The sequence below is a fragment of the Mesoplodon densirostris genome, chromosome 8 (genome assembly GCF_025265405.1).
Source record: "Mesoplodon densirostris isolate mMesDen1 chromosome 8, mMesDen1 primary haplotype, whole genome shotgun sequence".
NCBI classification, from domain to species: domain Eukaryota; kingdom Metazoa; phylum Chordata; class Mammalia; order Artiodactyla; family Ziphiidae; genus Mesoplodon; species Mesoplodon densirostris.
In genome coordinates, this window is record NC_082668.1 from 19,801,139 (window position 1) to 19,816,734 (window position 15,596).

Here is a 15,596-nt window from a genome sequence, read left to right on the forward strand (position 1 = left end):
TAGCATGGCAGGTGTTTATTGATTTCCTAGAGGAGGAGAGGGCTGGGAACAGCCCGGTTGTCACGTCCTCAGAGACTCTGCATTGTGAATTGCCCCTGCAGGGTCACTTTTATAAAGCATGAAGTAGCCCTGCACCTGGGCAGGGCTGATCTGAGTTGTAGCTTGAAGGACACGGTCTGCAAAGGTCTCGGCCAGGGAAGCTGCTTGCCCTGGATAGAACCTCTGGAACATCTGGGTCAGCTGCCAGCGTGAGCAGTGGCCCACGTACTCCTTCAGGTCTACTCGCCCGGGGCGTATCAGGGCAGGGTCGAGCCTAAGAGAAGAAGGCAGCAGAAGCAGAGTCGTGAGCAGCAGTGCCACCAGCACCCCCAAAACGGTCCCATCAGGGCCTCCCTGGTGGCGCAGTGGTTGAGAGTCCGCCTGCCGACGCAGGGGACACGGGTTCGTGCCCCGGTCCGGGAAGATCCCACTTGCCGCGGAGCGGCTGGGCCCGTGAGCCATGGCCGCTGAGCCTGCGCGTCCGGAGCCTGTGCTCCGCAACGGGAGAGGCCACAACAGTGAGAGGCCCGCGTACCGCAAAAAAAAAAAAAAAAAAAAAAATGGTCCCGCTGAACCTCCGGACCCTCCTAAGATGGTGAGGGGGTGGAATCTTGCCTCACAGTCTTGAGTACCTCACTCCTCACCTGTCAACATGGTTGGTGGTCATGAACACAATGCGTGCCTCAGTGGAAGCCACGCCATCCAAGGCATTGAGCAGGCCGCTGAAAGTGAGCCGACCTAGACCTTGGTACTTTACTGGGTCTGGAAGAAGGCAGAGAGAAAGCGTGAGTGATCATAGCCCTACTTAAAATTAGCATCCCCTTCTACTCCTTACTTACCACGTCCCCCTACTTATCAGTGCGTCTTGTGGACTCATTGCTAACCCAGGTGTCCTCCATCAGCTCTCTGGATTTCTCCTTTCTTCCACTGTTCCTCATTTAGAAACGCTCCCCGTTCCATCAACTTCCCTCACTTACTCTCCGCAGCCAGGTCTCGACTGAGAAAGGCAGCATCCACATCCTCCAGGAGCACCAGGCTCTGCTGCGGTGCCACGCTCAGCAGGTGGTTGAGCCGGTCATCAGAGAGGCTGGAGTCTGTGAGACTCAGCAGGCAGATGCTGTGCTGCAGTTCCCCAGCCAGGGCTGTGCTACGGAGGAGGGATGACAGGTAATGGGCAACCTGGAAACTGGTCCTTGGGCCCAGCTGCTTGTTCCTCACTGTACTGGTTTTGTCTCAGAGGCCTGAACCTTTCACCAAACCCCGCTAGTGTGCCACATGTCTCATGTGCATCCCGGTTCCTGTTCCCCACATTTATTTCCCTTTCCAACCCCAGCAGTCCAGTTTCTCTCCAGTTTGAGGGTTAAGGGAAGTCTGACTCTACTCACATAAAACTGCTCTTTCCGCAACCAGGGGGCCCATAAAGCAGGTAGCCACGTCTGTAGGGAATGCCTAAGAATACAGCCAGGATGACGGTCAGGACCTAAAATGAATCATGTACCCTGCCCCAGATGTCCACATTCATGCCCAACTCTGCTCCTGGAGGCCTGATGACTTTGGCATTGGAAGAAATCATTCCCGTAGACAACTTTTCTCTCCCCTTCGTCTATGGGAATTAGGCTAGAGCCTTGTATTTGCCCACAGATATAAAGCGCTAGCCCACAGCTTTATATCTGGCCACAAAGACCAGCCTGTTCCCTCCTGTTCTAATACCACATCAAAAACAACCTAGCCAAGACCCCAGCTGCTTCTCACCTCTGTCAGTGTACCACTTGGGGTTATCGATGAATTCCCGGATGTCTCTGACGATTCGGTCAGCCAGACCCTGTTCTAGAACCACAGAATTCAGTGGCCGGCGGCGGCGTGGATAGCCAAAGGGGCGCCATTCAGAGCCCACGGCTGTGTACATCACTGTCTTCCCTTCCTCCTGCTGCAAGGCTAGCTCTCGAGCTGGGAGCGGGGAGATGAGAAAAAGCCAGTAATTTCTCTTTGCCATGCTACTAGGCAGAGCTGTGCCAAAACAGTTTCCCTAGCCACCAGTGCTCCCATGGTCTCAGAGCCCCCTGTTCCTCCTCTCCAAGCTTCTCTTCCTTTGATGTCGAAGACCCCATCCCTGCAACCACCACCCCCTGCCCCCATAAAGCCTGTCTGTGCCATCCCACACCTTCCTCCAGGATGCTGAAGAAGACCTTTCGGTCAGTGCCCAGAGCCGTGAAGGTGACAGATTCCCAGGGGGTCCCCGTCTGCAGGTCTATCATCTGCATCTCTCGGCTCCGTTCCACCCGGATCCATTTCCCTTGATAGCTGAATAAGAATGGTCAAAATGAGGTGAACGAATGGGTCAAACCCACCTCCCCTCATTCTCCTTTTCTACTCAGAGCTCTCTCTGGTTCCCAACCTTACCAGATAAAGTGGTTTCCAGGGCTGGGGACAAATTCAAATTTAGTGGAGATGCGGCCACTCTCGTGCTGAAGGTACGAAGTCTCGACACTGAGGTGCTGAGTTCGGGTACTGTGGCGGGTGAGCCAGCTAAGCAACCAGGCATAACTCCTGTCTCGAGCAGGGACTTCCAGTGTGATCATGTAATGGCGCCGGAACGCCACCAGACCCAGTTGGGCACCCTTCCGGGCCAGGGCCAGGGCTGTGCCCACACCCACCAGCCCAAATCCAGCCCCAAAGTAGGGATTGTCCTTCAGGGCCAGAACAAAGTCTGAGAGGGGCATCTTGAAAGGAAAACACTGAATCTTACAGGCCCCAAGGCATTTTCAAGACCTAGGGGTGGGGAGCAGTGGAGATGGGACAAAGCACAAGATTAGTTTAGAAAATGGACTCTGAAATTCCTCCCCAACTCCCCCCCTCCCCCCCTGCAGAAGCTGGGAGCAGGAAGGACAGGTCAGCATTACTGTGTGCTTCAATATCCTCCCTTTGTGGGGTGGGGTTGGTGTTGGAATGCAAGGGATGGGACTCTGGGCCACTCGCCCCATTTTGCCTTTCATTATCCTGTTCATACCTGTTTCTTGCCAGACGACTATGTCTGGAGATTCCTTAAACCTGAGAGAACCATATAACCGGCTTCACATCAGGATAATGGATGGACAGAATTTTTGTGGTCCCTGGGACCAGCTGAGTTAGAAAGGGGCCCACTGGCCAGCGTTAGGAGGGGATGAAGAAGCTACTGTCTTCTGTCAACCTGTCAGTAACCTCATGCCTTGCTATTATGAGTCATGTACTTCAAATATCCTCTCCTCTCCTTTACATGCTAATGTCCTGTTTAGCTTTTTATTACCTCCCACCTAAATTGTCTCTTCGAAATTAATTTTAGTTCTTGAAGTGGCATCTTAATGGGTCTCCACGTCCTGCTTCACCAAACTGCTACACAGGGCTCCAGCTCTTTCTTCATAAGGATCTGCTTGAATCCCACTACTTTCCCTATTCCAACACCTCCAATGACTGGCTCTCAACAGGTCCCTGAATTAGGTAAAAACTCCTCTGCCTCCACAATACGGGGCCCACCTACCTTTAATGGCTTAGCTCCTAATACTCTCTGTTGAACAAATATACAAACCTCCTTCTTCCTTGCTCAAGCAGTTCTCTTGACTCGGAATGCCCATTTTAATTTATGTCCTCCATTCTCTCCAGTTGAAGTCCCGCCCATCTGCTACTTTCTCCAAGGAGATTTCCTCGAATTCCACCCCCAATAAAATGTGACAGGGCCTGATTCTAGACTGTAAGATCCCGAAGGGCAGGAGGTCAAACCTTTTCTAGCACACCTCACCTGCCCCCCTGCCACTTTGCTCTACGCCTGGCACGCAGTGCGGTGAACTGACAGCAGTGACCTCCGCTGAAGCTCAGAATAGGATCCAGAATTCCAAAATTCGTATGCGTGGAAGGCTACAGACAAAGCCCTTCCCGCTCCCGGTCCTTGTCGGTCGCCCAGAAGCCCCCTCCCGAACCCCCTCTACACCCCAGCTCGCGCCTCCAGCAGCGGGGTTTGGAATAATCGGTCACTCCCCCGCCCCTTACCGCCATGACTCTCTGGCCCTCCCTCTCGATGGTTTCACCCCTTCGCTCTTCAGGGAAGCGCCGCTTCGCCCGGCCGCCGGGTTGTTTCATCTACTTCCCGCCACACCCACCAAGAAGGCTATGCCACTCTGCTCCACAACTCTCGATGGTACTCTTTGGGCCTCAAGGCCAGGAGGGGGTGTGGGGGTGGGGAACGATAGACAGAACCATAGAGTACTCCGCCAGCCTCACAGAGGAAGAGAGAGCGGCCTCCAAATGCCCGAAGTCCTAGAGGCGGCTGGGCCGGAGGCGGTCGCACAAAAGGAGTCACGGGAGGCGGCTCCAGCCGCTGGTCGACCATAGAGGTGAGGCTCCTGCCCGTGCAGGGCCGGGAGGTAAGGGAGCGGCAGCGGGGCGGGAATTAGTAGGGAGTGCGGGTGGAGCAGGCCGGAGGCAAAAGTTTCTCGAGCCCCCAGGGTGAGGGGTGGGCCTGGGCGGTGGGAACGCTCGGGAGAAGTACTGGAGGGAGCACGGCGATGAGCGAGGCCCCGGCGCATCACATCAGCCGCCCCGGTGCCTTGGTCGCGTCACTGCCCTAGACCGCGCCCGGTTACCCGCTGCCTCTCCTTAGGACCATAAGCATGACGATGCTCCATCCTAAGCCTTGCAGGTTACAAAACGGCTTTCCCATTTGCTGGCACTTGTGATTCCCGCTCCGGCCCAACGATGTCATCGCCTCCACTTTACAGAGAGAAAAGCTGAGGCCCCGAGAAGCGAGGGGACTGTACCTGTCCAAGGCCACGCGGTGAGTCAGAGCCCACAGGAAAGTGGAAACCGGGTGCCTTGGTCCCCAGGCTGGATCTCATCCTTTTCCCAGGCCTTCTGTCTGCCTTAATTTGTCCTTTCTCTTTCTCAGTACCCGTGCCCCGAAGATAAGTTCATTTCTTCCCTAGTGCCCAGCTATGTCCCACCTCACTCCGCCTTCCAGCGGCTCAATCTAGATGACACCGCGTCCTCCTTGGCTCCCCCCTAAGGCAAGTATACTGCCCGAGTTGGAAGACTCCCGAGAGCAGGGATGTTAAGTGGAGGCTGTGGTTTCCACAGAATCCTCTGAGGGCGGAAGTGCCCTGCCCTGCCACCTTCCGAATTTCCGTGATCTGAGGCTTTGAGTTGCAGAATTCTCACCTGCAACCTGATTTCCTAGCCCTAGGCCATTACTCGACCTCCATGACTCAATTTCATGAAATGATTACGGTCATTCTTATTAATTCCTAGTTATTTAGCATAGACTAATTTTAGCCGTGTATAACAAGATATGCAGTTTACTTGATATTCATCTCTCAGTTGTGTTCCAGTGTTCAATGTGAGGCCATAGTCAATTTGTTAGAAATTTCTCCAGGTGTGTTAACTTGTAAGGCATCACTGATTTGATGTCTTAGTAGAAGGAAGCCTAACTTTGCTTTGATGCATTTCTGTGTCTGGAGTTCTTCACTAGAATTCCCTTATTTGTCTGACTTGCATAGACCGTTGGGGTTCAGTGAAGTGAAACATCAATAAACTCCACTCAAAAAGCTCCAAGTCTAGGGAGGGAGACTGATAGGTAAATGACAGTGCAGTGTGACACAGTTTCTGACAGAGCTATGTACAGTGTGTCATTAGGACCTCAGAGAGAGAAACTTAGATGAAAGGTGTCCGGAAGCCATCCTAGTGTAAGTGACATTTGTGCAGATTCTTAAAGGATAGCTAGGAGTTGGTTAGCCAGACAAGAGAGATGGCAGAGGGGAGAAGGCCCATCAAGCCGAGAGAGGGATGTGTAAGGATATGGAAGCAGAAGAGAATGTGGTGAGTCTGGGGAATGGCAAATCAATGACAAGTTGAATCATCAGTTCAGAGATCTTTTGCAGAGAGAGGTGGAAGATGAATCTGGAGAGGTCAGCAGGGGCCAGATCATGAAGGAAAGGCTTTGAGCTAAGGAATAGTGAGATCATAAAATGCTAAGAGGGGAGGGGACCTCTGAGATCCCTTGGTCCCACCCTATTTTATTGCAGGTAAGAGAACTGAGACCCAGATTGCTTAGTAATTTGACCAACATCACTTAGCTCCAAGAAACAGTAGTTAAGGTATTGGCTACAACTTCTTGTCTCTTTCCTATTTTGATCCCTATTATCGTGTTTAGGCTTTTTGTTCTAAATATTGTCATAAAAAGAAAACTTCTAGGTTAACTACGCATGGCATGCTGCCATGCAAGGAAATGCCTAATTGGGCAGGCACTGGGCTGTGCACCCACACTAAGTGGGAAGAAAGTGAGAGATCTAATTATATGTTGTTTGGTCTTTCTTCTGGTTGGTTTATCAGCACGTAAGAGGACATAGCACACAAGTTGGTGGTGATGACAGACCCTGTGTTGGACTCACAGCCAACCAACAGCACCGGGGAGATGGATGGACTGTGCCCTGAGCTATTGCTGATCCCCCGACCTCTCTCTAACCGTGGACTCCTAGAGCCTGTCCAGAGCCCCTGTCCTTCTGGGAACCCTCCACCTTTGCCTGCTGACCCAGGCTGCCTGCTGGTAGAAACCACAGCAACTGAAGAGGACACAGAGAACATGGAGATCATTGTGGAAGCAGTAGCTGGAAACCTGTCCCCAGGTGCTCCTGGAGAGACCCCAGGTACCAACACAGTTGCTAGCAGGCCAGTGAGACAAGCAACCCTGAGTTTTTGTCTGTGCTGTTTTTGATCGTTGTATATAAATATGATGAAGACACAAGGTAGCATCCTATTTTTATACTTAGAGATGTAATTTGATTTGCAGTTGGTGAATGTTGATTGAAGTCTGGCGAGGTGGTGCACAACTTGTACCAAGCTCTTGGCAGTCTATCCCTGCGAGGGCTTCACGTCTGCTAGGCAGTAATCCAGAAGGGAAGACCTTTCTGACACCTCTGCCCAATCCTTACTCCTTTAGTCCTCAAGGATTCTTTTCTCCATGTTGACCCTCCTACCCAGGAACTGCAGCCAGGGATTAGGCAAAAGGCCCAGCCTCTCTCCACCACCCAGGGCTTGGCAGGGCTTCCTAGCGGTATTTCCCTGCTCTAGTTTCTTGCGGATAACATACTTAACTCACCCAAGGCATGCCGTTAAGAGTGGGAGTTGAATAATTTATATTTACGTTAGAAGAAAGAGTCTCCCCTTTAATCTTCCCACATCTCAACTTCTTATTTTTAGGTAACTTCCCTATTTTGTAACTGTCGTCTTCCAGCTACAGTTGTACCATTTTTCCTTGGTAGTGTACAAAGAATACTGGGAAAGATTAGCTAGTTCGATTGTATAATATTTCTAAACCTTGATGTGGTGAAAGAAATAATAAATAAATTTAAAAGGAACCTGGAAAAACATTTGCAATATATAAAACATTTGCAATATGTAAGAAAGAGTTAATATCTTTAAAATTCAAAGAGCTCCACAATAAGAAAAAGAAACAGTATTTCCTTTAGAAAGGGAGAAAAGAAATCTACATGCAATTTACTAAAGAAGAAATGAAAATAGTTAATAACCATAAGTATATTTAATCTCACTAACACACAAATTCCAGTTTAACTATAAGATGCCATTATTGTTTCTCAACTTTGGCAGAAATTAAGCATTTTTTATAAAACTAGTGTTGGTGAGGCTATGAGGAAACAGACACTATCTTATAGTTTATGGAGTATAAATTAGCATAAGGTTTTGAAAGTCAATTTATCCATGAAACAAATTTTGAAAGACATGTACTCTGACCTAGTAGTTCCACTTCTAGGGATCTGTCCTATAGAAAGAGTCACACACATGCACAAGGATGCAGGAATAAGGATGTGTAGGGCAGCTTTATTTGTAATGGCTGGAAACAACCCAGAAATCTATCAGTAAGGGCAAAATTTCATTTTGATTTACCCGTGCTCTGAAGTACCATGAACTGGACAAAAAAAATTAGGTAGATCTAAATGTCCTACTCACAGATAAAAATATCCTTGATATATAGCAAGTGAAAATAATTTTTTAAAAAGCAAATTGCCGGGGCTTCCCTGGTGGCACAGTGGTTAAGAATCCGCCTGCCATTGCAGGGGACACAGGTTCGAGCCCTGGTCTGGGAAGATCCCATGTGCTGCGGAGCAGCTAAGCCCGTGTGCCACAACTACTGAGCCTGCGCTCTAGAGCCCGAGAGCCACAACTACTGAAGCCTGTGCGCCTAGAACCCATGCTCTGCAACAAGAGAAGCCACTGCAGTAAGAAGCCCGCGCACCGCAACAATGAGTAGCCCCTGCTCGCCGCAACTAGAGAAAGCCCACACGCAGCAACAAAGACCCAAAGCCAAAAATAAATAAGTAAATAAACTTAAAAAAAAAGCAAACTGCCAAAAAATGACCCCAAAAGGTCCGAAAGGATATAGACCAAATTATGTGTGTGAGGGTGGGAGGTGGTTATTCTTTATATAGTTCTGTTGTTGCACTGAATTTTTATTTAAACAAAAAAATAATAAAGAGAAAAAGAACCACCAGAATAAATGTAGGACAAACCTGGGCTCCACCATTAACAGGCATGGTGGCCTTAACCTTGCAGCATCCCAGGTCCCTCTTCTCATAGGGCAGTTGGAGGACCAAGCAAAAGTGTTTCCTAAGTCTTTCTTTGTCAAGGTCCTGCCAGTTGCTTAAGAAATGGCAGCAAGCGGAGCAACTAGACCCATGCGGCACAATTCCTGAGCCTGTGCTGTAGAGCCCGCAAGCCACAACTACTGGGGCCCACGCGCCTGGAGCCTGTGCTCCGCAACAAGAGAAGCCACCACAATGAGAAGCCCACACACTGCAACAAAGAGTGGACCCCGCTCACTGCAACTAGAGAAAGCCCGAGCGCAGCAACGAAGACCCAATGCAGGCAAAAATAAATAAATAAATTAGTTAATTGATTAAAAAAATAAAAATAAAAATTATCCAGAAAAAAAAAGAAATGGCAGCAATTATTATGAATGTGATCTGGCTCATCTCAGAAAGGATGTTCTCCGTTTTATGAATTACTATGCCTTTGAAAATCTCTTCACAGAATATAAAAGGAACGCTTTGTCATGTATATTGCAGATATTTTCCTCAGATTGTCATTTTCTTCTTCTGGAAGTTTCTAATTTTTTATTTGGGCAAAACATATCACCTTTTCTTAATGCTTTCTGGATTTGGTTAATACTTGTTACATTCACTTCACAAATATTTATGAAGTACCTACTTTGTGCCAAGTTTTGTGCAAGATACTGGGAATCCAAACACACGTGCAAGATAGACCATCTTTGACCTTAGGGGGCTTTGAAAATCAGACTTAAGGTGTAGAATCAGACTTAAGTCCATCTCCATTCCATGAATGTTAAAAGATTCACCTACATTTTCTACTGGTAACTAACTCCTCTGAGTCTTGGTCCGTCTGATTCTGTGCCTTTCTCTGTCGGTCCTCTGCCTGCAGGTGTCCTGGTAAAGGTGGTGGAGGTGTACTTCTGTGAGCGCTGTGAGCAGAGCTTCGCAGAGCCCACTCTGCTGGCCCTGCACCAGTGCACTGAGACCGTTATACAGCCTGTGCAGGGCCTCACTAGCCCCCCCTGCTCTGTAGAGCTGTCCCCCAGCAACCTCACTCTCCCTGGCCCTCTGCAGAGCCAGAGCCCACCAGATAGCCCCCTGCCGTGCCCTGTGTGTAGACAGGAGTTTGCCCAACCCCAGGCCCTGAAGAGCCACTTCAAGATTCACCGGGGCACTCCTGATGCCTTCTCCTGCCCAGAGTCTGGCTGTGTGTTCTCTGCTCAAGATCGCAAGGGTCTACAGCACCACCTGAGGCAGACCCACAGAGCGCTTCCTGTGCCCTGTTCTTTCCGGGGCTGCCCCCTGCTCTTCGGGGGCCAGCAGGACATGGAGCTGCACCGGCAGGCCCATTACCCTTTCCACTGCAACCACTGCAGCTTCGTGGGCTCCAACATCAAACTCTTCCGGCAGCATCAGCGGAGTCACGGGGCCGGGGCACAGGGAGAACTGTCTGCTGTTCAGGGTCTTCCATCCCAGGAGCTGCTGCCAGGTATGAGGCCAAGGACCCAGTATCCTGCCTGGATTGCAGCTGCAATTGGTCTGTAGCAGAGGCAGTTGTTACTAATGCCATGAACGTAAGCCTGAATTGAAGAGAACCCGGGGTAGTGGCTCAGGAGGACGGGATTATTGGCTGACGTGGGAAGGCATCTAGACACCCCGGACAAGGCAGAAAATATGGGACAAAGAGGAAGTCTTTGTCCATGACAATGAATGAAGTTTGGCTTAAGCTACACTGTGGCCTTGAAGTTACTTAACCAATGTCTCTTCTGATCCATTTCAGAACTTTCTGAGGGCAGAAGCTAAACTGCCCATCAGTGGCTGTAGCCATTGGTAGAATGCCTGTAGACTCCCTGTTAGAGCAAGTGGGATTGGGCAGGAGAAGCTGGGGTCATTTTAAAAAGAAACCTTCAAGGGAGGTGGTGCTTCAGTGATTCTTACTCCTCTTGGTCTCAAAAAGAGTGTGGGGTTAGCAGAGGAGCAGGAGGAAATAGAGAAACCAGGCCAGGAGGGGCCAGGGTTCCGATGAGAGAGTTTGGCTCACTAAGTCTGATTTGTGCTCTGGTACAAAGAGAAGATTCCTCTTTCCTGGGAAAAAGTCATCCATCTTTGCCTTACTGAGGCAGCCGCCTCTAACTGAGGGAGAGAGAATGGATTTGAGAGCACAGGATGCGATCCTGAATTGCTGAGTTGGGTTTCTCAGTAGAAGTTGAGAGGTCAGGGATGTTCGCCCACACTGAGCCGCCAGCCGTTAACCCTGGGGACCTGAGCCAGGGAAGTACAGTCTAGTCCGCCCATTCTCTACCTCTCTGCCCCCTCCCCCCGCTGCAGTGACCTCAAAGATCTTGCCTTCAGGGCGTCTGAGGTTGGTGTTATCTGAGGTTTGATTTACTTCAGACTGGAGCTTCACTGACAGCTTAGCTCCTGGTCTTCCTATCCCTGTCTTGTGCGGGAATAAATTAATATACTTAGAACCCCCGGATTCCCTTATGCTAGATGGTGGGAGGTGAGAAGTACAGGCACTCAGCCCTGCATTGGCTCCTCTAGTCATCAAGTTCTTTGCATCTTCAGCTCTCAGAGTGTCCCCAGGAGAGGGGGAGCCTTCAGAGGAAGTAGGAGCACCCTTGCCTGGGCAGGAGTCAGCTGAAGAGGAGGACATAGAGGAAGAAGAGGACAGTGGCAGCCAGAACTCCCAGAAAGCCCTGGAGAAAGGCCAGGGGACTCAGCAGTTGGAGGGTAATGATGTGAGGGGGCTTGAACCTCTTGGTGGTGGGGAGGAACGGACTGTGGGGGGCGTGGTATTGAGGCTCTGGGGTTTGGTTTTCTGAGTTTTGGTTCAGATCCTTCCGTTCCTAACATTCCACTTGGACATGTCTAGTGGGAAAGTGATACATGGGCACAGACCCTGGTGACACAGGGTAAGAGTAAATAGAGTTCGCCCTTGGGGCTGGTTTTCCCCAGGCAGAAAGATCTTCTGTGAGGAGGGAGAGGGTGATATTCATAGTATGAAGATGCCAGGGGTTTTTGACTGGCAGCCTGTCTTGTCTGACATTGAGCCCCCTAAGGTTGTTTTTCTGAATCCTTGCTTCCCAGTTTTCCATCTGAGGAGAACAGCATTTGAAACCCATCCCACAGGGAGCATATTTACTGTCAGGTGACCAGGAAGGATCTGATTGTATTTATTATCAGCCCTCTATGACCCCAGTGTTCAGAAGTAGGAGTACTTTACCTTATCTTCCCTCTGCTCACTCCCTGTGGGGTTCTTTTCCTTCCAAGCAACCCTACTGATCCTTCCGCCTGCCCTCCGGGTCAAGGACAGGAAGAACAAGAATGCTCCATCAAGATTCTTCTTTTGAGCCTTTCTAGATAAAAGCTCAAGAATAGTGGGTGGCTGGGTGAAGCACTTCTTAAAGGTCACAGCAAGGTCTGAGAAGTCCTTGTGATTTTGTTTCTCTAAATACTTGAATGAATTCTCTCTTCTTTGAGGCTACAAAGTTTGAGATGCTATTGTTTGGTTTCCTAGAAAGAAAGGAACAAGGCCATGCATGCATGCATATTTTGTCTGGGCAAATTGTGGTTCTCCCATTAACCGGCCAGCCCCTGAACTATCGAAGAATTTCACTCTTAACCCCTCCCTGCCTTTCCCTCTCCCAGGAGCTGTGGCTTCTGGCCCCGAGTCCCTCTTCAAGACCCACATGTGTCCAGAATGCAAGCGCTGCTTCAAGAAGCGGACCCATCTGGTGGAGCACCTACATCTCCACTTCCCAGACCCCAGTCTCCAGTGCCCCAACTGCCAAAAGTTCTTCACCAGTAAGAGCAAGCTCAAGACCCACCTGCTGCGGGAGCTGGGCCAAAAGGCCCACCGCTGCCCACTGTGCCACTACAGTGCAGTGGAGAGGAATGCCCTCAACCGCCACATGGCCAGCATGCATGAGGATATTTCCAACTTCTACTCAGATACCTATGCCTGTCCTGTCTGCCGGGAGGAGTTCCGCCTCAGCCAGGCCCTTAAGGAGCACCTCAAGAGCCACACGGCAGCAGCTGCGGCCGAGCCGCTGCCCCTTCGCTGCTTTCAGGAGGGCTGTAGCTACACGGCACCGGACCGCAAGGCCTTCGTAAAGCATCTGAAGGAGACCCACGGGGTGCGGGCCGTGGAGTGCCGCCATCACTCGTGTCCCATGCTCTTCGCCACAGCAGAAGCCATGGAGGCCCACCACAAAAGCCACTATGCCTTCCACTGCCCCCACTGTGACTTCGCCTGCTCCAACAAGCACCTGTTCCGTAAACATAAGAAGCAGGGCCACCCTGGCAGTGAAGAGCTGCGCTGCACCTTCTGCCCCTTTGCCACCTTCAACCCGGTGGCCTACCAGGACCATGTGGGCAAGATGCATGCTCACGAGAAGATCCATCAGTGCCCTGAGTGCAGCTTTGCCACTGCCCACAAGAGGGTGCTTATCCGCCACATGCTGCTGCATACCGGTGAGACGGCTTCCACCCTTCCAACCATGTAATAGCGGTGATGATGGCAAACGGGAGCGTTGACTGTGTGCCAGACACCCGGAGGGCTTTGCGTACATTGCGTAGGACTCATCTGACCTAGTGTTCCTAGAGATAAATCTAGTATTTGCAGTTTACAAATAAGCCTTGAGTGTCACTCAGCCAGTAAAGTGGTCAGGCTAGGATTTGCGGCATGTGGGATCTTTTTAGTTGAGGCATACGGGATCTTTTAGTTGCGGGATGCGGGATCTAGTTCCCTGACCAGGGATCGAATCCAGGCCCCCTGCAAGGAGCGCAGAGTCTTAACTGGACCACCAGGGAAGTCCCGTGCCTCACCTTTAAAGCCCTGTCGGGTTCTGCCCACCCCTAATCAGGCATGGGTGGGTCAACACCCAGCCTGTTAAAGCAAAGAAACCCAGACCAGGACAGATGCCTTCCTTTGCAGTTCAAGTTTTGTGATGTGCTGTGAGAGATAGCGGGTGAGGGAACTGAGCCATCCATATATATTATAGCCTTGAAAGCCGTGACACTGAAACATGATCACGTCTGGTGACCTGAAAGTTGCAGGTTTTTCAACTCAGGCTCTTAATTGGTTACCAGCATTACTGATACTTTGAGTAAAAACCAAACCAGCCTTCCTGCTATAGCATCTTCCCATTTGTGATCTCTATGTAAGCATTGGTGGATTGACAAGACATTAAAAAATCTCATCAAAGATTCTTTAGTTTGGGAGGACAGTTTTTAGGCAGCTTGTGGCAAAGCCATTGTTGTTTCCATTAAACAGTTCATTTCTATATAGGCTTTAGTCACAAAATCTCGTTTTTCTGAGGCTTCTTAAAACCTCACATCTATACAGGCATACTTTCTTTTATTGCACTTTATTGTTCTTAGCAGATACTGTGTTTTTTTCTAAATCGAAGGTTTGTGGCAACCCTGCATTGTCAGGTGATAGTTAGCAGTTTTTAGCAATAAAGTATTTTTTTAATTAAGGTATGTACACTGTTTTGTTAGAATGTTATTGCACACTTAATAGACTACGGTGCAACCATAACTTTTTTTTTTACATCTTTATTGGAGTATAATTGCTTTACAATGGCGTGAACATAACTTATACGTGTATTGGGAAACCAAAAAAATTTGTGGGACTCGCTTTCTTGTGATATTTGCTTTATTGTGGTGGTCTGGAACTGAACCCACCATCTCCCTGAGGTATGCTTGTGTAGTGCTTTATAGTTTTTTCATATATATTATTTAGTCCGTAATAACGATCTTGTAAGAAAGGCAGGTAAAGATGAGAAATGCTGAACATTTAAATGGCCTGTTTCAAGATCACACAGCTGGTACCAGAAGCAGAGCCAGAACACCACATTGCTTGCCTTTCACCATAAGGAGAGGGGCTGAGTGGGTGGGCAGGGATAACAGGGAATGGTCCTGAAGGAACATGGCCCCAGCTTCACCTCTTAGCGCTAGGTCTTGACCAACGTACAGGGACAGCTCATCATTGGGCCCTTTAATCTTCATATCAGCCATGTGAGGTCAGTATTTCTGTTGCCCCCTTTCTGGAGACCAGGAAACTGAGACTTAGAGGGGTTAAATGACCTGCCGGAGGACACACAGTAGTCAACTGGGATTTGAACCACTGCCTAATAGCTCTGTGGTTTCTCTGTGCCTCAGCTTCTTCCTCTGTAAAATGGGGTAATAAAGGGCTGTTGTGAGGATTCAGTAAGAGGAGGCGTTTTCATAAAGTGCTCAGAAAGGTGCCTGACACGTAGTGAGCACAGTATAAATGTCGGCTATTCATATCTTTATCACTGTGTTGGACTCCGGAGTCAGAGTTGTTAGCGACTATGTTGTATTGCCTAATTTTTTCTCCTCCTCTTCCACAAAACTGGAACGAGTTGGGCTAAGTGGAGCAGTTGGCCATTAGTGCCAATAAGCTGTATAACAAATCCAGAATGGACTTTGAAGCTACTTTTGAAAAGCTGGGTCTTCGCTTTCCCCCCACCTTCCGTGGCGTCAGGGTGGAAGAGTGGTCGTCCCAGAGGGCCGTGAGGCTGCATTGACTTTTGCGACTAGCACCTCAGGCTCCACTCCTGCTGGGCATCAGGGCCAGCCTGCTGGGGAGGACGGTCTGTCGCTCCCTCGGTCCGTGTCTGACTTGTGTTCTCTCCCCGCTCACCCCCATCCGCACAGGCGAGAAGCCGCACAAGTGTGAGCTGTGTGACTTCACGTGCCGAGACGTGAGCTACCTGTCCAAGCACATGCTGACCCACTCCAACACCAAGGATTACATGTGCACCGAATGCGGCTACGTCACCAAGTGGAAGCACTACCTCAGTGTGCACATGCGGAAACACGCGGGTGACCTCAGGTAGGAGCACACGCGTGCCTCCCTCCCTAACCCAGTGACCTGGAGCTAAGCTAGCCACCTCTCAAAGTCAGCTTCCGGCCCCATCTCTCTTCTGGCCCCAGAGA

General features: G+C 49.9%; 2 protein-coding genes across 11 annotated transcripts in view; one reads left to right on the forward strand and one right to left on the reverse strand.

Moving 5' to 3' along the window:
- On the reverse strand, positions 1-4,218 carry LOC132494785 (mitochondrial chaperone BCS1). Of its 3 annotated transcripts, none has more exons than XM_060106008.1 (8): positions 4,060-4,218; positions 2,440-2,808; positions 2,201-2,340; positions 1,792-1,986; positions 1,425-1,488; positions 1,017-1,186; positions 684-801; positions 1-313 (listed from the first exon to the last, which is right to left on the reverse strand). In XM_060106008.1, exons 2-8 carry the CDS (start codon positions 2,757-2,759, stop codon positions 61-63), a joined length of 1,260 nt encoding a protein of 419 aa, XP_059961991.1. In that variant the 5' UTR covers positions 2,760-2,808; positions 4,060-4,218; the 3' UTR covers positions 1-60. The 3 variants fall into 3 exon arrangements, with proteins under 3 accessions (XP_059961991.1, XP_059961993.1, XP_059961992.1); XM_060106010.1 differs by lacking the exon at positions 4,060-4,218 and adding an exon at positions 3,812-3,974; XM_060106009.1 differs by lacking the exon at positions 4,060-4,218 and adding an exon at positions 3,602-3,797.
- The window catches only part of ZNF142 (zinc finger protein 142), a 21,958-nt gene continuing 10,511 nt past the window's right edge, over positions 4,150-15,596 (forward strand). The window contains exons 1-8 of one of the 8 annotated variants that reach the window (XM_060106000.1): positions 4,150-4,433; positions 4,701-4,843; positions 4,992-5,072; positions 6,394-6,707; positions 9,517-10,116; positions 11,196-11,360; positions 12,279-13,103; positions 15,315-15,492. In XM_060106000.1, coding sequence (XP_059961983.1) covers positions 6,428-6,707; positions 9,517-10,116; positions 11,196-11,360; positions 12,279-13,103; positions 15,315-15,492 — 2,048 coding nt within the window. In that variant the 5' untranslated portion in view covers positions 4,150-4,433; positions 4,701-4,843; positions 4,992-5,072; positions 6,394-6,427. Of the gene's footprint in view, positions 4,434-4,669; positions 4,844-4,954; positions 5,073-6,393; positions 7,694-9,516; positions 10,117-11,195; positions 11,361-12,278; positions 13,104-15,314; positions 15,493-15,596 lie in introns of those variants that run through there. The other 7 variants (XM_060105996.1, XM_060105997.1, XM_060105995.1 and 4 more) reach the window with 7 other exon arrangements.

Excerpts from the sequence above, each read along its gene's own strand:
- LOC132494785 (XM_060106008.1), bottom strand. The coding sequence starts at position 2,759 with ATGCCCCTCTCAGACTTTGTTCTGGCCCTGAAGGACAATCCCTACTTT. Across the intron at positions 2,341-2,439 it reads CCTGGAAACCACTTTATCTG|CTATCAAGGGAAATGGATCC; the intron begins GTAAGGTTGGGA and ends ATTCTTATTCAG. Across the intron at positions 1,489-1,791 it reads CAAGTGGTACACTGACAGAG|GCATTCCCTACAGACGTGGC; the intron begins GTGAGAAGCAGC and ends CTGTATTCTTAG.